A 22,830-nucleotide genomic window follows, 5' to 3' on the forward strand; every position below is an offset into this window, starting at 1 on the left:
ACAAAGACAAACCCAACCATTGGTTTAATTTTTTAATTCCATTTTAAAACAAAACGGTTGGGTCTGTCCATATTTGACCCAAACATGGTTGAAAGTTGACTGCTAATAATTTTTTTTAGAGTGCAGATATGTTGTGGAAGAATACTTTTTGTTTAGTTTTGACAGAATATCACATGCCTATTTAATATATTTTCAAATCCCTAACCACTATTTACAAAGGCTATTAAGTCCGTTAACCCACACACGACGCGACAAATCGCGCTGTCCTTCGTTGCGTCGCATGCGGTGTCGCGGAGGGGAAATCCTCACCCCGCCTCCTGTAATACGATCAGCTGAAGAGCCGACAGTACCCACGCGTCTCTTCATTCACTTCTCCTGCTCCACTTTAATCCGTCCCGTTGAACGCAAGAGACGCGCGCGCGAGGATGCGGCGGATTCCGTCAGGTCGCGATTGTTCCGCGCTCTCCGCGCTCTGTGGAGTCGCCGTGTGTTTGTGCCTGTGGACGCGCGTGGTCCGGGGTGGGAGCGTCGCGTGCTCGCCGCCCGCGGCGTCAGTGCAGGAGCGCGTGCGCCGCTCGGGGGTCGTGTTTGAGGGCAGGCTCCAGGAGGAAGAGCGGCTGGGCAACGCGTCGCGTCAGGTGCGCGTCAGGGTGCAGCAGGTGTGGCGGCTGAAGGCGGGAGGGCTCCTCAAGAACTCTGTGGTGTCGCTCATCTGGTTTGAAGGTGGCAGATGTTTCCAGCTCAACACCGGGATCCGGTACATGTTCTTCATGGAAGCCACTAATGACACGTCCGTGTTCACGCCGGTCTTCCCTCCGGTGGAGACCAAGCGCAACGTGAGGAAGGACGTGAGTCTAGTGCTCTGTCAGGAGTGCGGTAAGACCCTTATATATACCTGTCAGAAGTGCAGATGCACGGGAGTTTAGTTCAGTGACACACAGCAAAACTAAACTGGAACTTTCTTTGCGTTTTGTTTTGTCTCCTGACTGTTGATCTTGGTGCTGATGTGGAGCTCAGGGGAAAGTACAGTGATGCTATCAGATCAGATACACTTCATATTCATTCAAAGTACATTATAATGCAGCTTGGTTCTGGGCTGGACATTTTAAAGTCACATTATTTTGCATAATGATTTTAAATGGACTCTTCACATTCCAGGGTTGGGTAAACTTGAAGGGAAGCTACATTTGACACAATAGCAAAAGAAAAATCAGTAATATCATGCTACTGAATGAGATATTTACAGGACACTCCAACATACTTCAAAGAGTACTGTGGTAATGTCCACTGTAGTGTTGGACAGTGAGAGTTTTAACTAAATATGTTGCTATCTGATGTTCATTTAACAGACTAGTTAAGCATACATCCTCTGAAGATCTCAGACTGCTGTCAGAAGGTCTTGTGTGTTTGACAATATATTCAAACTTGTTTGACCAGCTTGACTTAATGGATGGATAAAACTGTTTTTTTTTTTTTTCATTTTTTTTTTCATTTTTGGCACTCCAGTTCACGTCATGCAGAAGAATTATTCAAAATCTGGACCGTCAGTGCCTTAAATCTGTGTTTTTGGCAGGATTTCCGCAGAGATTATTACCACTAATGTCATCACCAGATTCTGATGGATTACAGAAATTCCTGCTCAACCCCGTTGCCTCTGTATTAAAGCTAAACCTAATGATTTGAGCGAGGAGACATTACCGGAAGCTTTGGCTTGGGTTCACTTTGATTAGCTCATGTCACATCATCTGTACTTACAGAATGTGAGATTGAAAGGTTAGATGAGGTGTTATGAACCAGCTAAAGTTAAAGATGATTCTTCTACTTCTCATTTGCCTGCTATAGTTTAGGCTTGATCATTGTCTGACATATTTTGACTCGTGTCTGCTAGCGTGCGTACGGTCAGTTGATTTTGCTTGGTGGTTTAACACAAGGTCCAAGTATAGTTCAATTTTAGCATTGGCTATACACAAGTCGTTCTGCCTTTGTATGTTCCCTACACATCTTTGTTATGCACCAACAGTCTTGAAGTTCTGGCACTACACATCATAGTGAACCAGTTTGTTTGGGTTATTAATGGTTAACGGTTATTAGACCTGCAACATAACAGCATTTATGATAGAAACTAATGAATATGTATTTTGGCTTTGTGATTGAGCTGCCTTTGTTTGAGTTTGGCGAGATGAAATCCTCCAGTATTGCTTCATCGCCTGTGTGCAGCGGTAATGCTGTAAGAAGCTTTGAGATGTTCATGAGCTCAGCGTTGTGTTGTTTTTCTCACTCAAAAATAGTACAATAGATTCAATAAGTTGTTAGTCTTGAGTGTTCATTCCAGTTAGACCAGTGCCGTGTTGCTCTCGAGTGTGTTTAATACCCACTGCTGCCCTCTGGGAGAAGGCCATTCACCGCTCTCACTGGTGCTGACGCAAATATTCCTCTGCTGTTTTCTCACTATTGTGAGTTTATCTACTTCCAGTCCTGGCATGACCTGAGAGATCTGTCCCATTAATATTATGAGAATTTAATGATGAGAATTTAAATAGATTATGGATATCTAGACATCATAAAGATTAGGGTTTTGAAGAAGAATGAAAAAGCATGTGTCAAATGAATGATGATTTTGACATTTATTTAAAGTGTTCAGAATCAGATCGGGAAAACATCTGTACAATACAGTTAGTAAAAGCAGGAGAGGTTGCAATAATAATTTCAGGGACAGGTAATTTATGTTTTGTTGAATATTTAATATTAATCGTATTTAAAGCGCTGATTTTCAAAACATTGTTTTTCTTCCAATTTCTATAATGGCAATTGAATTGATTTTAAAGGCTTCAACTCCTAAGGGAACTACAAATTCCATCCTTCTGTCAGATAATAACGTTATTCATTTTCTTTATTGAATCTTATTGATTTACAATTGCCTGCAGGAGAAGGCATTACTGAATGGAGTCTGGGTTTAGCCCAACCAAAGTGACGAGGAAAATAATGAAGACGAGGGGAAGAGAAAACTGCGAGCTTCTAGAACATTATAATGCAGTTTGAAATGGGTTAAGTCGCTGCTGATCTTGGATTGTAATAAATCTACGTTTTTTTCCCTTCATTAGTCTTTTACTTAATAATGTTTCATTGTTTTACTTCAGTGAATAAAATCAATCACACAAAATCCAAAGTTAAGGCTTCAAAGAAAAATTGCAGTTGCATATAATGTGATGCTCATAAACAATCAGGACAATTTATTTAATAAACTTTGTTTAACTTTAATGGAATTCTAAATCGTATTGAATAAACTGGGTTGTAGAAGAAACGGCAGAGGTTAATTTGCTGTATTTTGAGTGTGTATACCAGAGATAATTTCTTTGAAGGACAGCACATGAGCTGGATCTGTGGCAGATGAATATGAGAGCTGAAGTTAAGTCTGGACACATATCTCAGAAGGGTTACACAGATACCCAGTCATAATCCCCTGTCCTTTCACAGATTATCCCATAATCCCATCTTTATTCTGCATTCAAATGGCCCACATTCAGCACGAGCTCCTAGAACACCAAAAGTGTGACACCTTGCAGTTTTATTATGTTGCTTGCTATCTAGTTGCAATTGCTTATATATACAAATTAGTATTAAAATTACAAAAGAATTATTCACATACAGTTACGCCACATACAATTGCTTTAACAAAATTATATCGAATGAATTAATGCATGCAAATTGCATATGTAATTGCATCATCCACAACACATGTGTTTTGTCTTTCTTTATTATTATTTTACTACCAAAGCAGTGTTGTAGTGTAAGGGCATGGTGTGTTGACACTGGGCAGGTTTGGTTAAAACAAACCCTGGAGCGATTGCTCTGTTATAGTGCGGTTCATTTGAAGAAGTGTGAACGCTGCCATCGAACAAGCGGAACAAGACTTGTCCACTTCCAAACAAACTGAAATTCATCGACTGAAATATGAACGCAACATGGACCAAACACATCTGAACGAACCAAACACAGGACATGATGTCACAAGATCCGACCCTAAAATGTGCTCAAGCATGTCTGTTTCCACTCGTCATAGTCTCGATGTTGCCCAGCACATTTCAGGACAGGCGTCAGAACCCCGTCTCCAGGTCTTCATTTGTTTGTGTGTGACGGAGGGATTCCTGCCACTTGTTTTGACTCCTTTACACATTTTATTAGCGAGTTCTCAGCTTGTCAAAATACCATCATATGTACAATCACATCCAACAAGCGCATTTAGCCCAGAACACAGCATTGTTTTAGACGTTCAGTCGCAAACTTTATGTCATAAAAGCCTTTTTTTTTGTTTTGTATCTTTAGGTTCAGTTTTAAAAATGAAAGTAGGCGCATTTCCATTACAGATTTGCGCAAAACTTTTGCGATTTTTTTTTTCTTTCTAAATGTCGACAAAAAACTATTGCGAAATGACGGCGTTTCCATTAACCGATGTTATGCGACTAAAACTTAATTTTTTACTCACGATCAGTAAAATCATTACAAAATGGAGGTTTATGTACTAATCCCAGCCACTGCACTAGCCATTATTATTAATCGAAGGAGATGTATGTGTGTTTTCCAAGCATTAATGGTAAGGAACGACCCTTATTATACTTGTGAGCGGCTCATATGAGGTGTTTCTGGGTTTTTCTCCCTCATTTCTGCTTCGAGGTCTTGGTTGCGGCATTTATTTGAGGTTTAGAATCCATTATTGCTGTAATTATTTTGTCTTATATGAATTCTTAAGAACTCTGTCTCATATTCTGTCCAAACACACCGCTGCATCTACGCTACGTCAGGTGACCTATAAATGTGCAAAAACTGTTTTCATTGCAGTTTTGCTAAATATTTCGTTTTCGAATTGCCTGAAAAACCTCCTCATCCGAGCGTAAAAACTTTTTTGCGATAAATGGGAGTTTTTGCGAAAATGACGTGTTTCCATTATGCGTATTTTCAATTCCCAATTTCAATTTGCACAATCTGAAGGGTAATGGAAACGCGGCTAGTGTGAACGCTAAGCGAACCAGGACTAAATGTATCTTTATTTAGTCCGGACCAAAAGAACCAAGAGAGTTACAAGTGTGAACGCCTCAAGTACTGTAGTGTAGTGCTGGATTTCTCACCGCTGGCCTTCGAGGGCCATTGTCCTGCAGAGTTTAGCTCCAGCCCTGTCTTGATCAAACTCTGGTCTTCAGGAGCACTTGACAATTACAGGCAGGTGAACTGCTCTCTAAAGCTGAAGCTAAAGCAGCATTACAAGGCATTACAAGCTCAAATAATTGTTGTGGTGAGTATAGTTAAAGTATATTTTATCATAGTCAGTTTAAATGGGGAAGTTTGACTCCGACATTTGTTGTAACTTGTTACTCATTTGTCAAGTTGAATGGGAGTCATATGAGAAGGGAAGAAATGTGTCTTTACTGCTGGAAGTACCCTGTATCAGTTCCAAGGCATGCTTATGAGACTGACAAATGCTCCATCCACATTTCTAAGATTTGTGGAGCTGCTGTTCTGGCCTGTGCTGGAAAATATGTGTCATCTGTCTTGATGATCTGCTAGTGTTTCGCTGGAACTTTACAGAACAAATCAGAAGCCTCAAGAAATTGCTTTTAAAAGTTAATAAATGTCTCTTTGCACAACAACAAACGTCATTCCTCAGCTGACAAATACAGCAGTGGTGGTCAGTGAGGGTCCAGAAAATATCCAGGAATTATGGACTCTTGACTTTTACACAATGTAGTTAGTTTGACAATAACCAGTGGCAAATGTCAGTCAAGGTCATTACAGCTTTGTCACCAGGACTTAGTGAAAATGCAGATAGGTTGTCATTTGCACCCCTGTAAGGCGCAGATAGAGGTCATCATTTCCAGATATGTGAAATTTGTCACCATTAGATTACAAATTGGTGCATGTTTAGTGCATGTTTTCACACTTCTAATTCTAACCTTCTAACTCATTTCAACATACTACACTTTGGGACACACTAATTGTAATTTTGAATACTATTTAGATAGTATGTGAATTGGGACGCAGCATTGGAGCCTTACTAATGAGCTGTTGTGTTGAATCAGGTGTGTTTGGTTAGTTAGGGTCACTGACCTTGTCATTTGGGAGGAATTTGGTCTTGAGGAGTGACTGTGGTTTCCAATGATTGACGTTCTCAATCTTTCATGTCAAGTCAAGTCATCTTCATTTATATAGCGCTTTTAACAATGTAGATTGTCTCAAAGCAGCTTTACAGAGATAAGCGTATAATTTAAGGTAACAGAGATTGTTTCGGCTTTACAGCAGAGTTAAGTTATTTCCATCTAAAGTTAGTTTTAATTGATTTGGTTCCGTCGCAATGATCATTTGTTATTAGATTAGGGGCCGCTAAGACGACACCATTCTCTCTACACAGACTTTAAACGCGAACCTGTGAGAAACGCTGATGGCGTTCACATGCGCATTTAGAATGGGTTCTATAGTTATGTGTGTTAGAATATACGCGGGTTTGGAATTCCCTACAAGCCAAGCCTAAACAAAATACTTGTCTTTCCTTATAAATTTTGATAAGGAATTTTATTTTATGTTGTTGCTTTGGGGTAGGACCGCGAGACGAATTTTCCCGACAACGCCTTATCTGTAGAGTGGTAGTGGGATCCTCCATAGGGAGAGACTAGTTGGCACTTCAGCACTGCGTTGTCATCGGTCCAGGCGAAGGTCCCTCGTCAGATCTGGATACGGCCTGGATACGGCCTGGATCCGGCAGGCTGCAGGAAAAACCTTGGGATAAACACAGACACTAAAATTAGCGTAGATGCCATTCTTCTCATGATGTAACGAGTACATCAGGATTTTTGGGAAGTGTTCCCGGTTCCGGCTGACCTAATCTATGCAGCATAACATTAAATTATAGAAGTCTATAATGTATTATGTGAAAGCTAGGTCAAAGAGATGTGTCTTTAATCTGGCTTTGAACTGACAGAGTGTGTCTGCTTCCCGGACAATGGTAGGAAGACTGTTCCAGAGTTTTGGTGCTAAATAGGAGAAGGATCTACCGCCAGCAGTGGATTTTGATATTCTAGGTATAATCAACTGGCCGGAATTTTGAGATCGTAATAGACGTGACGGACTATAATGCGTTAAGAGCTCGCTCAAGTACTGCGGAGCTTAACCATTCAGTGCTTTGTAAGTAATCAGCAATATTTTAAAATTTATGCGATGTTTAATAGGGAGCCAATGCAGTTTTGACAGAACTGGGCTAATATGGTCATACTTCCTGGTTCTGGTAAGAACTCGAGCTGCTGCGTTTTGGACCAGCTGTAGTTTGTTTATTAAGCGTGCAGGGCAACCACCTAGTAGAGCATTACAATAATCTAGCCTTGAGGTCATGAACGCATGAACTAATTGTTCCGCATTTGTCAATGAGAGCATATGACGTAATTTAGACATATTTTTAAGATGGAAAAATGCAGTTTTACAGATACTAGACACGTGACTTTCAAATGAAAGACTGGTACCAAAGAGCACACCCAGGTTCCTAACCGACGACGAAGACTTAACAGAGCAGCCATCGAGTGTTAGACAGTATTCTAGGTTATTACGCGAGGAAGTTTTTTGTCCAATAATTAGAAACTCTGTTTTTTCAGAATTTAGAAGTAGGAAATTACAAGTCATCCAATTTTTTATATCCGCTATGCATTCCGTTAATTTAGTGAATTGATAAGTTTCGTTAGGTTTTGAAGAAATATAGAGCTGAGTATCATCGGCATAACAGTGAAAGCTAATGCCATGTTTCCTAATGATATCTCCTAATGGTAGCATGTACAGAGTGAACAGCAGCGGTCCTAGTACTGAGCCTTGTGGTACGCCATACTGAACTTGTGATCGATGAGACATCTCATCATTTACTGCTACAAACTGATAACGGTCAGATAAGTATGATTTAAACCATGCTAGTGCATTTCCCGTAATGCCAACATAATGTTCTAATCTATTTAAAAGAACGTTGTGGTCGATGGTGTCAAATGCAGCACTAAGATCGAGTAACACTAATAGAGAGATACAACCACGATCGGATGATAAGAGCAAATCATTTGTGACTCTAATGAGAGCAGTCTCAGTACTATGGTACGGTCTAAATCCGGAGTGGAAATCCTCGCAGATATCATTTCTTTCAAGAAAGGAACACAGTTGTGAAGACACTGCCTTTTCTAATATCTTTGACAGAAAGGGTAGATTCGAGATCGGCCTGTAATTGACTAATTCTGAAGGATCAGGTTGCGTTTTTTTAACAAGCGGTTTAATCATAGCCAGCTTAAAGTTTTTTGGTACGTATCCTAGAGACAAAGACGAATTAATTATATTAAGAAGAGGATCTATGACCTCTGGAAGTATTTCTTTCAATAACTTAGTCGGAATAGGGTCTAACATACATGTTGTAGATTTAGATGATTTAATGAGTTTAGTAAATTCTTCCTCTCCTATAGCAACGAATGAATCAAAATTTTCCTCCGGGAGACTACAATGCACTGCCTGATGCGATACTGTAGTAGACGGTTGCATAGTTATAATTTTGTCCCTGATATTATCAATCTTATAAGTGAAGAAGTTCATAAAGTCATTACTGCTGTGTTGCTTGGAAACTTCGGTGCTTGAAGCTTTATTTTTCGTTAGTTTAGCCACCGTTTCAAATAAATACCTAGGATTATGTTTATTTTCTTCTAATAGGGTTGAAAAATAAGCAGATCTAGCAGCTTTTAAAGCCTCTCTGTAAGTAATTGAGCTCTCTTTCCATGAAATGCGAAATACCTCTAGTTTTGTTTTCTTCCAGTTGCGCTCCATCTCTCTGGCTGCTCTCTTAAGGGCCCGAGTGTGCTCGTTGTACCACGGTGATGGACTATTTTCTTTAATCTTCTTTAAGCGCAACGGAGCAACTGTGTCTAAAGTGCTGGAAAAGAGAGAGTTAAACGTTTCTGTTGTAATATCTAGTTCTTCTAAGCTATCTGAGATGCTGAGATGATGAAACTGATTAGGAAGATTATTAATAAAGCAATCTTTAGTAGCAGAAGTGATAGGTCTCACATATTTGAAACACGGAGTCGGCTTTGCAGCCTTGGCTAAATGCAAATTACACGAGACTAGATAATGATCTGAGATGTCATCGCTCTGCTGCAGAATTTCAACGGCATCCACATCTATTCCGTGTGATAATATTAGATCTAGAGTATGATTACGACGATGAGTAGGTCCTGACACGTGTTGTCTAACTCCAATTGAATTTACAATGTCTTTAAATGCCAATCCCAATGCATCTTTTTCATTATCGATGTGTATATTAAAATCACCAACAATTAGTATCTTTATCTGCAGTCAATATTAATTCTGATAGAAAGTCCGCAAATTCTTTGATAAAGTCTGTATGGTGCCCTGGTGGCCTGTATACAGTAGCCAGCACAAATCTCAAACGTGATTTATTGTTTACACTATATATTTTTACATTAAGCACCAATGCTTCAAAAGAATAATATATTTAAAACTTGATTTCTTAGTGGTTTTGAAACTATTACTATAGATTACAGCAACACCACCCCCTTTGCGTTTCAGATGAGGCTCATGTTTATAACAGTAATCTTGCGGGGTTGATTCATTTAAAGTAATGTAATCGTTTGGTTTTAGCCAGGTTTCTGTCAAACACAGCACATCTAGGTTATTATCTGAAATCATATCGTTAACAACGAGTGCTTTTGAAGTAAGCGATCGAATATTCAGCTACCCAAGCTTTAGCATTTGCTCATCTGTATTATAGCTGTTTTTTATTTGTTGAACATCAATTAAATTTTTAACCTTAGTTGGGTTTAAACGTTTTTTGGATTTCCAAATTCGGGGAACAGACACAGTCTCTATATGATGATATCTAGGTGAAAGAGGCTCTATGTGATGGGATTTATCTGACCTTGGTGACGCGAGGCCGCTAGCAGACAGTCGGTTTAGCCAGTCTGTCTGCTTCCTGACCTGAGCCCCAGATTGTCATGTTTGAGCTCTAAGACTATGAGCCATATTACTAGAGAGAAGAGTAATATGCTTCATATACTTCATATACTGTATATATATTCATTTTGCATATGCGTTTTATCCACTACAGTTTCTACACGTGATGCTAGATGGTCGTCTTTGGCTCTTGCGCTGTGTTTCTGCCGTGCAGGGCAGTGAATCAGAAACACTGGACACGAGGGAAAGGGACCTGAGTGGGTCCAGAGCGTGTTGCTTCAGCAGGACCAAATGCCTTCAAAATGTGCATTAATTCATAAAGTGAGTGATAAGATTGCAGTGTTAGCAAAAGTATCTAAAATTAATGCTACATTGTTCTCATTAAATGACTACCTGTCGGTTTTAATGCAAAACTTATGGCACCCTTTTTCTCAGTTTGAGCCACAGTCCCTCAAAATGTCTGTACATGGCCCTGAAACTGAGGTATCATTAGTTTTTGAGCTGGGCTCTTAACCGGTTCATGGAATGAAATATGAGAACAAACGAAATGGAAAAAAAATCTATTACATATTTTAAGGCGAGACACTACAGGTGAATTGGGTAAAAGTTTAAAATAATAGATATCGCCATGAAACTTCCTCAGTTGATAACTTACACAAGTATATAAAAAAAATGTATTACAAGTTTTAGAAACGTGTATGTTTAATTATGTAAATTAGGCATTATCTCATTAAATATGCACGATTTTGCATATATTTCCGGTAGATAGATCTGAACATATGATAAAGCCAGGTGCAAAACACAAGATGAAAATAAAAACTCAGAGGGATTTCAGGATATATGCTTATTTACCTAGGAAATCAAAATATACTGTCCATAGCCATAAAAAATAGATTTTCGCCATATTTTTTTGATTAAAGGGGGGGTACAATGGTGTTTCATGTATTCAGAGTTGTTTACAGTGTTAAAGAGATGGATTCTCATGCTTAACATGGCCAAAGTTTTTTAAAAATATTTTGGACGAATAACGGAGAATTTCTGTGCCGAAAATCTTACTTCCGGGTTGGTACAAGTTTCGGCTGTTTTTTTTTTGACCGTGGATCTAATGACGTAGACCAGAGTGGAACTCCTTATATGAGCATTTCTCCCGGAAAAGCGCGACCGCGCACCTCAACGCACTTCAACAGGAAATCATCGGCAGCGCTGCATAGTGTCTCCAAAGTGTTTTTGGTGAGGGAAAGCTTACCAAAGAACCCAGCGTTAGGAACAGTGGATGCAGAAACGAGCTGTGTAGACTGTTTGTTCCCTGCATTTCGACGATAAATGTTTTATAAACAAAGCCCAGATCGACGGATTCTCTCTATGGCTCTGGCTTCGCCCACATGGCCCGCCTCCAGACGCTCGTTTTTTTCCGGAAAGACTCGGTACAGCCTATTTTCTCTTATAAATATAATAAAACTAAAGACTTTTTGGAGATATGAAGGATGCAATACTACTCTATAGGTACTCAAGATTAACAGGAGATTGAGTGAAAATGAGCATTTCACCCCCCTTTAAAATGTCACATAAATCAGGCCATGAATGATTTATTAACAAATCCCTCTGAAAATATCTTCAGAATACTGCTGAGTGTATAACTGGAAAGTTTGGTGTACACAGGTGCTATATAGGCTGAGATGTTTGTTCTGGAGAATGACAAAAAACTCATTTTGAGAAAATGGCAGTTAAAGATTTAAACAGCTCTAAATGAGAAATTGTCATTAGCTTTAAATCCCCCTTTGGACATTCACGATTGGTTACTGATAGAAAGGAAATGCCCATATTTGGGTTACATAGCGTTGTGCAGGAGACTCAGAGCTTTACAGCGACACCGGTCATGACGGATTTCAGTGAACAGACGTAACTTGGCATGTGGCGTTGGAATACAAACTTCCTGGTAAATTAGGGAGAAACTTACTGCCGCAAGTAAACAAAATGTAATAAAATAAACATCTTAATGTATATTTTCAGCGTTTTTTTTTATAGCAGCTTGAAAGAACACATATTAAAGGAGTAAACTAGCCCAAAATCTCAAAACTGACCACTGCATGAAAAATCTATGTTTTTGCCTGCCGTGTCTCGCCTTAATTTGGCAATCGACCAATCATGACCATTCAAACCATGCAACCATTCAAATAGGGCAGCCTATGCTAATGTGCCGTTGATGCATCAGCGTAAGTGAAATGCCCATGCTCAGTTGGAGAGGATCATAGGCTTTCTTTACTAGTCCGCCACGACTGCTCTGGCGTTTTAAAAACAATATGCAAACTGCGGCTTTTGGCGTTTTTGTGAGGATATGTCAACAATAATTAAAGAACTACAGTTGAGTGAGAATAAATGGCAGGTCAGATCCAGTTTAGTGTGTTTTAACCAGTGAAAATGGCAGGTTTCCTATGTTCTTTTCTCACACACAGGTCTTGGAGAACATAACCTAATCCCTCACTCCTCCAGTGTCCTCTCTAATGAAATCCACAATATGTCACCTTATCCTAGTGCCCCAAAAACTTGAGATTAAGAATAAGAATATTTCATGCACAAGGCAGATTTTGCACAGATCCTGTATGCCAGTGGTCCTCAGTTCTGGTGTTGTTGTGAATGAATGTTTGTGTTCTACATTATACTATTTTGTTGATAGATTGAGTGACATTATGTCATTCTAGAAAACCATTAACGAAGCTACTTAAGGTAAAAGAAAACATATAAACATGTATGATAAACATGTTTTTGTCAACCACTAATGTGGTTTGTGCCATGGCTGTCAGTGAAATTACATTTCTTTAATGGTAATGAAATGAAGATTATTATTTCATCTTGTATTATTTCATATGTATTAATGTATTATTAATGGGGCTTTTATTACTGAGGGTTCTATTTGGTGTTGGAACAAAAGGGACAGGGGTTCACCACCATGACCTCCCTGAATGTACATGGACCCACCTATATACACCCATGCCTGTGAAAGTTAACGACAGCCCTGCACACCATGCTGCATGATACATGATATAGCCTATACCAGTAGCAGACCAAGACGCTTAAACCATGGCCCTCTCACTCCTTCCCTCGTCGGGGGAAAACTCAAACTATCAGTCTAGCTTACTGTGTGCTTTTCTGTAACAATAGAAGTTACCTTTGACAGTTCCAGCTCTGAAACGATGCTGCAGCCTTAGAAATGCAACAGGCAGCACAGCGAAGGAGAGAGTTATCACCGAAATAAAACAAAATGTTATAAAATGCATTACAAATAATTGAATCACCATCACAATCAGTGTGTGCACTTCAGATAAATATGGTGACTCCCTCGCCGGGTTGCAGAACGTATGACAGACACCTCTTCCTACCACAAAACCAACTAAATTTAATGTAAGCCAACACGTCACGACAGGACTCACAGCAAAGCAGATAAACGACAGACACTTCCGCATCATAGACAGTGAACAGCAATCGTGGCAGTCTGAAACCACCACCTCAAACAAGAAGTGTTGAGGATAAATCACGTCATTAGACTGGCACAGCACAGCAGCCATTCAATGTCTGGATCAGACTGTAATATACTTAAATGCAGAATTGCAACAAATATTCATAATGGTCACTGATTTGTCAAGTCAAGTCAAGTCATTTTCATTTATATAGCGCATTTAACAATGTAGATTGTTTCAAAGCAGCTTTACAGAGACAAACGTATAATTTATGGTAACAGAGATTGTTTTGGCTTTATAGTGGTTCTTAAATAAAGTTATTTTCCAGCTCTGGTTAGTTATAAAGGTTAGTCGTTTCCGTCGCAACAATCATTTGTTATTAAATTAGGGGCCGCTAAGACGACACCATTCTCTCTACACAGACTTTAAACGCGGACCTGTGAGAAATGCTGATGGCGTTCACATGCACATTAAAGGGACACTTCACCCATTTGCATTAAGCTTTGCATTGTTAGAAACCCAGTCATACTATTGAATGGTCATGCAACATTTTTTCATTTTCCCCCGAGACGAGAGAAATCTGTATTTACCTCTTTACACTTCCTCCTACAATGACGCAAAAATCGTCATTTTGCGTCATTGTAGGAGGAAGTGTAAGAGGGGGGGATTTCTGTTAAGACTACAAGCACTAGATCCACCCTTTCAAACCCGCCCATAGGGGGTTGGACCTAATGCGCTAACAGACCTATCACAGATCAGTGCGAGTGCGTTTGATTTCAACGGCAGAAACCTGCAGAAAACATGGACGAAGAAAGCTGAGTAGTAGGGGTTACCATACTCTATTTCCCGGACATGTCCGGCCGTCGAGATCGACAAAAATGTCCGGGATTCAGCTTTTGCTTTCTGCGGTCGCCATCCATTGTTTACATGCTCACCTTTTGTTTCAATCTAACTGAATTCACCCCGATTGGTGAATCTGAATGTAATGTTTACATGAATGCTAAACAAGTGATCGGTTGATTTGCGTTTTAACATTGCTAAGAAAATACCCGCACCTCCGTGAGAGATAGCCCATGAGACCGGTGCATCTCACAGGCGCTCATCAGTAATCACAGTAATACAGGGAGCAGGACGAGGCTAGCGTCGCGGGAGAAAGACGCGAGGCTGGTGGCGTGATCGGTTGAAAGACGCGAGGCCGGTGGCGTGATCGGTTGAAAGACGCGAGGCCGGTGGCGTGATCGGTTGATGTGTGTTTTACCATTGCTAAGAAAATACCTGCTCCTCCGTGCGAGATACGAGAACAGTGCCTCACAGGTGTCGGTCGTCAGTAATCACGCCACCGGCCTCGCGCCGTTCTCCCGCGCCCCTCAGCCTCGCGCCCCAGCCTCCCCAGCCCCTCAGCCTCGCGCCCCAGAAATATAGAGCTGAGTATCGTCAGCATAACAGTGGAAGCTAATTCCATGTTTCCAAATGATATCTCCTAATGGTAGCATGTGCAGAGTGAACAGCAGCGGTCCTAGTACTGAGCCTTGTGGTACGCCATACTGAACTTGTGATCGATGAGACATCTCTTCATTTACTGCTACAAACTGATAGCGGTCAGATAAGTATGATTTAAACCATGATAGTGCAATTCCACTAATGCCAACATCATTTTTGAGTCTATTTAAAAGAATGTTGTGGTCGATAGTATCAAATGCAGCACTGAGATCAAGTGACACTAATAGAGAGACACAACCACGATCGGATGATAAGAGCAAATCATTTGTGACTCTAACGAGAGCAGTCTCGGTACTATGGCACGGCCTAAATCCTGACTGGAAATCCTCGCAGATATCATTTCTTTCAAGAAAGGAACACAGTTGTGAAGACACTGCTTTTTCTAGTATCTTTGACAGAAAAGGTAGATTCGAGATCGGCCTGTAATTGACTAATTCTGTAGGAGCAACAAACGAATCAAATTTTTCCTCCGGGAGACTACAATGCACTGCCTGATGCGATACTGTAGTAGACGGTTGCATAGTTATAATTTTGTCCCTGATGTTATCAATCTTATAAGTGAAGAAGTTCATAAAGTCATTACTGCTGTGTTGCTTGGAAACTTCGGTGCTTGAAGCTTTATTTTTCGTTAGTTTAGCCACCGTTTCATGATTTGGTACATTTACAGATTGAACAGTGATTCTGCAAAATGACTGTTTTCTCAAAAAAATCTTAACATGTACAGAGCAGTGGTGGCTTGCTACGGCTTGGCTCTGTAATTTTCAGCGGACACCTATCACTGAGCTGAAGGCATTAGGCGGAGAAAATGTCTTTCATTCAGCCCTTCACATTCCAGCACAAACTCAGTAGGCAGGTTTAAAGGGTTTATTTCCTCAAAAACATTTTTATATATGTTGATTGTGAAATTCTGAATTCCTAAAATAAAATTAGAACTGATGACTTTTTATTAAAAAACAATATTTAAAAGTTTTTTTGTTGAGGCCCTCTCTGAGGCCTAGAGGGCCTGACAGTTCTCCTCTGATATCTATGTATGTTATGTCAATTACTCCACACCTCAAGACAATGTTCAGATGTTTTATTTCAAGACAGTTGTCAGGTTTTTGTCCTTACAACGCTCATTATGCTAATTTACTTTGCATCTAATCCCACGTCTTCGTTGCCAATTTCAAAACGTCATTTTAGAGCTAGTAATGGAGGCTTGAGCCACTGAAATGACAACTAATGCCGAGTCTGTATATCTCTTAACAGTTTGGCAGCAGCGTCTCTAATAGCAGAGTTGTAAGTTTAGCTGTTTCATGAACAGCAACGTTTCTAGGCCTACATCGCCTCTTTGAAATGTCATCTCGCTTTTCAATTGTGGAACTATTTTATTTATATAGTCGTGTGGCAGCTCTGAGAAGAAGTTTCTGAGCGCGTGTGTGTGTGCTGTGCTGTATTGTGTGTGTGCTGTGCTGAGTGTCTGTGCTGTATTGTGAAAAATGTGGATATAGTTTGTCATTTGTATCCTATTATTTGTTATATTTATTTGTTTGGTCAGTGTTTTGTGTGTTTTGGTTCTTTCGCTGTTGTCGGCTGTAAGGACCTTTGAAATAACTGAAATCATTTGGCGCAGTGATATGGAAGGGTAATGCGATCAAAACCTGCCTGGAACTACTTTAGCCATGCGTTCACTGGAAAATATTTGCACACCTTAGAACGCTCATCAACCAATCAGAATCAAGCATTCAGCGGCCCTGCAGTATAAATGCGAATAGTGCATTTGTGTCTTTTTTCTACTTTTGTTACATGTTGGTGCAGATGCAGAGATGTGACTGAGACATTCTTAACTCTGTCTGTAAATAACCTACACAGAAGTGTATCTTACTGCAAACACTTATCATTTAATATCTTATATCTACAGTAGTCAACATTTGAAGTGAATCAAAACCTTTAATCAAAGTTATACATGCATTTTGAACAATACCCGTTCTTGTCTTAGGACAACTTTGATGAACTTTTTTGATCCACTTCAAATGTTGACTACTGTACTGTATATAGTGTTGTGTATTTAAATGAATGACAGATATTTCGCATGATCTGCAGTTTCATCCCTGATTAGAGCTGTTAGGACTTCATGCACGACACACACACACACCTGTCCCGCTCTGGCGTGTGCCCACTAAATACCTTCCTAAACACACTTCCTCAGCTGCTGAAGACAACTGCAGATCAGCCGTCCTCTCGCTGCTCACTCTACAGGATCATAAGAAGTCCATTGTTGAAGTCATGTTCAAATTTCAGGGGTTTATGCTCTGAAATTCCTGTCGTAAAATGCCAAGACATTCAGCAGTTGATTTATCCCGGATTCGTCTTGCCTGCAGTAAATTATATCCAATCTGATAGAGCTTTTGACAAAATGCATTTTTAAATAATAAACAAGGAAAACATAGAAGAGAGTGTTGCTTTCTTTTCTGAGTTGATAAATAGAATCTGTTTTAAGCCACAATGATTTTTCAGAGGAATGGATTTAATTAGCCTGGCATTCATTACCATAGCAGGGTTTATCCAGCTTTGACCCCTGGCCTCATGCGTTTGTCCAGTGTGTGCCAGCTTTAAGTGGGTAGAGTAGCCAAATACTTGCACAAGTAAAATGACTCAAATGACCTTCAGCTGTTTTTGTCATGTTTTTGTTGTGCAAGTAAGGAGGGAATGGTTTCTGTGCCGCTGAAATGAGCTGTGTTCTTTTAATTGAGATTCTTTTAATTGGTTCAAGGATGGAGACTGGTGTGCGATGAGTGTCGAACTGCTAATGGACTGATCTGTGGGTTGTCTTCATTATTTTCAGGTAATTGTATTTGATGTTTTCTGAGAATGTTTCTGCATGACAGTTTTACACCAGTGGGACCCATTTTCATGATCTGGCCCACAAACCCACAGGCCAATCATACTCTTTATTGTCATTGCTATTTGCATTCATATGTGAGCATGTGTGGATGCTAGATCAGTCGTGATGTGATCGTTTGCCTCTGCCTGTGTGAGGAGCAGGAATCCTTCATTCAGGCATGTGTTCAGATCTGCCGGGTCCTGGGCTCTAATGGACAGTAGCAGCTGCCTCTTCATCTCCTCCAGACACTAACCACCATTGTATAAGTTTGCTCTCCCCTTCCAGTACATTCCTCCACTGCGGCCTAGACTGGCTCAACTCATTCTCAACTCTACACGCTGAAAATAATGCTTGAGAGTGAAAAATAAAAAGGGATGTAAAATACAACCCCATTTCCAGAAAAGTTGGGACATTTTGTAAAATGCAATAAAATCAATAATCTGAGACTAAATTCTATTCTCTTGAAACTTTATTTAACTGACATTAAACATTTCCAATGTTTTCACTGACCAACTTTTAATTATATTTTGTAAATATAAAAAAATATTGATTTTGATGGCTGCAGCACACTCCAAAAAAGTTGGGACGGAGGCAAAATAAAAGTAAAAAGATTGTAGAATTGCCAAGTTGAACTCTTTTGAAACAGTCCCCAATACACAGGTGAACTGGTAATAGGTGAGGGTATCGTGTTTGGGTGTAAAAGAGCTTCTCAGTCTTTGCAAGCAAAGATGGGTCATGGCTCATCACTTTGTGCCAAACATCATAAAAGAATTGTCAAACAATTAAAAAAATCACATTTCTCTTTCACCCTCTACCATATTGTAAAAAGATTCAGGGAATCCAGAGAAATCCCAGTACATGGCAGGAAATGTTATGTGACCTTCACCCCTCAGATGGCACTGCATGACAAACCTTCATGCTACTGTGTTAAATGGGCTCAGGACTGCTGTGGAAAACGTCTCGGGTTACTGGATGTAACCCTGGTTCCCCGAGAGAGGGGAACGAGACGCTGCGTCGAAATACAACGCTATGGGGAATGCCTTCGGCATGCGCTATCTGAAGTCACTATACAACTATCCCAATCTGGATTGGTGCGCGTCATCGTGCGTCATGACGTCACATGTGACGGTGACCCGGACGCTATATAAGGGTCACAGGAACAAGGAAATGACAGCTTCGACAAGGTTCAAAGCAGCTGCTCTCGGGGCGCCCCGAAGGTGGGGAGAAGGGACTCAGCGTCTCGTTCCCCTCTCTCGGGGAACCAGGGTTACATCCAGTAACCTGAGACGTTCCCCTTCGTTACGGGGAACTCCCGCTGCGTCGAAATACAACGCTACGGGGAACGAGTACCAGCTAGCCCCCACCGAGAACAGGCGCCCCTGGTGTGAAACATCTGGCACACTCAGAGGCGCTACGCCAGGAGTTGACAAAATCCCATTAGACTAAGAATCATAATCCTTATTTGGTGTGGTAAGGGAAAGATGCCTCAGCAACTTCAAAATTGAAATATGACCTGTATAACCTAAGCAGGTCCTTCCTTCAACTCCTAACCCGTCTAAAGGGAAAACTCCTTTCTTTGGAAGCCCAAAAACCAGGCTCTCTTGCACCGTCCATGCAACAGAGGATAAATACCTGAAAAATTAAAAGCCTCCGGTCTTATAGAGGCCGGGGATGAGAGAAAGCTTATAATTCCAAAATACCCTGCAGCGCCGACAGGAGCCAGGGGTCACCTGTCAGCCTGCAACAACAGGATTCATCCAAGAAGCTACAGGATCAAATGGAGGTTATGGGACGGTCCCACGTGCCCACCCTCAGAGCAAACGGAGGCAGAATGCGCCATAGAGGCTCTGAACATGGATGAGAGGTCCCGGAAGGGTGTAGAAATTCCCGTACTGAAGCCAATGAGCAGTAAACACTGGGTTCACCCTCCTTTAAATTATCCTGCATAGCCAGGAGTTCCAGAAGAAATTAGAACTAAAGCGATCTAAACCCCCTCAAGGGCCAGACCCAAAGATTCCAATCTTCAGGACGCGGGTGGAATAAAGAGCCCGCCGCCTGAGTCAACAGATCTCCCCTAATTGGTAACTGCCATGGGGAGCCTGCCAGGAGACTAACCAGGTCGGAAAACCAAATCCGTGTCGGCCAGAATGGAGCTACAAGAATAATATCTACTCCATACCTCCTTACTCTTTCCAGAACTCCAGGGAGCAAAGACACCGGGGGAAAGGCGTACAGACGTCGCCTCGGCCACGTCTGTACCATAGCATCCAGGCCCAAAGGCGCAGGGTGCGAAAGAGAGAACCAGAGCGGGCAATGAGAATTCTCATGAGAAGCGAATAAATCCACCTCCGCCTGGCCAAATCTCTCCCAAATGAGCTTCACCACCTCAGGGTGAAGCCTCCATTCCCCGGGCCCCGGCCCCGGCCCCGGCCCCTGCCTCGACAGGGTGTCCGCTCCCACATTCTCAACCCCAGGTATATACATGGATCTCACAGAGAGAAATTTGTCCTTAGACCACAGTAATATATGATGGGCTAACTTACACAGAGGTCGAGACCTCAAGCCCCCCTGATGGTTGATATAAGAGACCACAGATACATTATCAGACCTAACCAGGACATGATGGCCTCTGAGATCTGGGAGAAAATGCCTAAAGGCGAAAAACACTGCCATCATCTCGAGGAAATTAATATGTCGAGAAAGATGGCGGTCTTCCCAGACCCCCCGGGTGAAACGGCCCTCCATAACCGCACCCCAGCCAGTGCGGGAAGCATCCGTGGTCAGAATTTTTCTGTGACCCGAAGTTCCCAACACCTGGCCTTGAGACAGGAACCGAACATCTTTCCAACTGACTAGAGCACGTAGGCACCTGGACGTAACTCTAATCGTGCGGAAGGGGTTACCCCTCGGGGAAAACCCCCTGGTCCTGAGCCACCACTGCAGGGCCCTCATATGGAGCAAGCCGAAGGGAATTACCACTGAAGCGGCTGCCATAAGGCCCAAAACTCTTTGGAATCGTTTTACAGTGATGGCCTGACCTATCCTAATCGTCTTGACCTCAGTTAAGATACTCTCGATACGAGTTTGAGTTAGTTGGACTCGCATGGCTTGCGAATCCCACTCTGTCCCCAGGAATGTTGTTCTTTGCTGGGGACACAAGGAACTCTTCTTAACATTGAGTCTTAATCCCAAGCACTGAAGATGACGCAAAACAACATCTCGATGTTGGATTGCCAGGCTCTCTGACTCTGCAAGAATTAGCCAATCATCTATATAATTAAGAATGCGAATCCCCTGAAGTCTCAATGGAGCAAGGGCTGCATCCATACATTTCGTGAACGTGCGAGGAGATAAGGCTAGGCCGAAAGGAAGAACCCTATATTGATAAGCTTTTCCCCCAAAAGCAAATCTAAGGAACTTCCTATGATAAGGAATGATGGAAATATGAAAATAAGCATCCTTAAGATCTATCGTCACAAACCAGTCCTCGGATCTAATTTGTTGAACGATATTAGGTATAGTAAGCATCTTGAACTTAAATCTCCTCAGAGATCTGTTCAAAACCCTAAGATCTATTATAGGACGAAGTCCACCATCCTTTTTAGGAACAATGAAGTAACGAACGGGGACAACCTCTATCGCCTCCTTTGCTAAAAGGGAATTAACTTCATCTTCCATCACCTGGCTTTGATCGGCAGGAACCAAAGTGTGCAACACCCCCTGAAAATGAGGTGGTTGAATTTTAAATTGGATCCTATAACCCTTCTTAACTATATCCAGAACCCATTTCGATATATTCGGAAGGCCTTTCCAGGCGTCTAAATAATCTGAAAGCGGGATGAGTCTTTCTGGGCTAGTCTCAGGTGATAAAGCAGATTTTACAGTGACCTGAAGCAGTTTACTGGCAGGACGTAACTGAATCTTTTTCTTCTCTTTTTCAGCAGACCTCAAGAGGGTCGAATGAGACAGGGTTTTTGATAGTGCCGTACATTCGTTAGAAATGGGTGTAACTAGAGTCTGGTTACATCGATTTCCTGAGGGCTCCGTGGAGCAAAGTTTTAAAATTGTCACACGGAGGGGGACACCCTCTGAGGCCTGCGGATCCCGTCATGGCCTCTTGGCCGAAGCCTTCCTGCCCTGAATGACGGTCCTCAGATCCGCCTTCTGAGCCGGGGCTTTCGACCGAGCGAGTTGCCTCCGGAACCAGGCCTTTTGCGGGGGTACCCTGGAGGCAACACTCTCCTTCTGCTGCTGGATGTGAGAGGAGCTGGAGGCGGCGCCCTCGCGAGACTGCCCCCTGGCGGCAGGCTCGCGAGGTTTGGGATGACGGCGGGGAATCAGCTGTTTGAATGCGGCTGACTGCCTCCTCGTCTCCTGAAACCTCTCGACGACATTATTAACGCCGTCGCCGAAGAGGCCACGAGGAGAGAGGGGGGCATCGAGCAGACAAGCCCTGTCCTTGTCGCCGATACCCGCTAGCGTCAGCCACAGGTGCCTCTCCGTAGCCACCAGTGCTGCCATAGAGCGGCCGATAGCACGGGCCGTCTCCTTGGTGGCACGGAGAGACACGTCTACCGCACGACGAAGTTCTCGAACATCGTCGTAGGAGACTTCCCCACTCTCATCCACTTCCTTTAGCAGGTCAGCCTGGTATGCCTGAAGCAGCCCCATAGTGTGCAGGCAGCTACCAGCCTGACCCGCCGCCATATATGCCTTCCCCACCAAAGCTGATGTTGTACGGCAGGGCTTGGTGGGGAGCGCCGGAGCCTGCAGAGACGATGCCGCGTCGGGAGAGAGATGAGAGGCGAAAGTCTCCTCCACCCGCGGCATCGTCCCATAACCCATCTCCCTCGCTCCCATTATATCAGAATATATATGCGTATTGGGACCGGAAATACGGGAGGAGAAGGGTTTATTCCATGTCCTCGACACCTCAGTGTGAAGATCATGGAAAAATGGCAGACTACGGCGTGGAGGTTGTGACCGGGTCTGCAGGAAACGTTCATCCAGCTTGCTTTTAACGGCCGTTTCCTGCACCTG

The 22,830-nt window shown here is 42.1% G+C and overlaps 1 protein-coding gene across 3 annotated transcripts in view; it reads left to right on the forward strand.

Moving 5' to 3' along the window:
• Positions 1 to 253: 253 nt before the first annotated feature.
• nrg1 (neuregulin 1) overlaps positions 254 to 22,830 on the forward strand; it is a 102,273-nt gene continuing 79,696 nt past the window's right edge. For all 3 annotated transcript variants that reach the window (XM_081354184.1, XM_081354185.1, XM_081354186.1), the window contains exon 1: positions 254 to 876. In XM_081354184.1, the coding sequence (XP_081210310.1) occupies positions 426 to 876 (451 nt within the window). In that variant the 5' untranslated portion in view covers positions 254 to 425. The remainder of the gene's footprint in view (positions 877 to 22,830) is intronic.

This window comes from Scardinius erythrophthalmus (assembly GCF_964197995.2).
Source record: "Scardinius erythrophthalmus genome assembly, chromosome: 23".
Lineage (NCBI taxonomy): Eukaryota > Metazoa > Chordata > Actinopteri > Cypriniformes > Leuciscidae > Scardinius > Scardinius erythrophthalmus.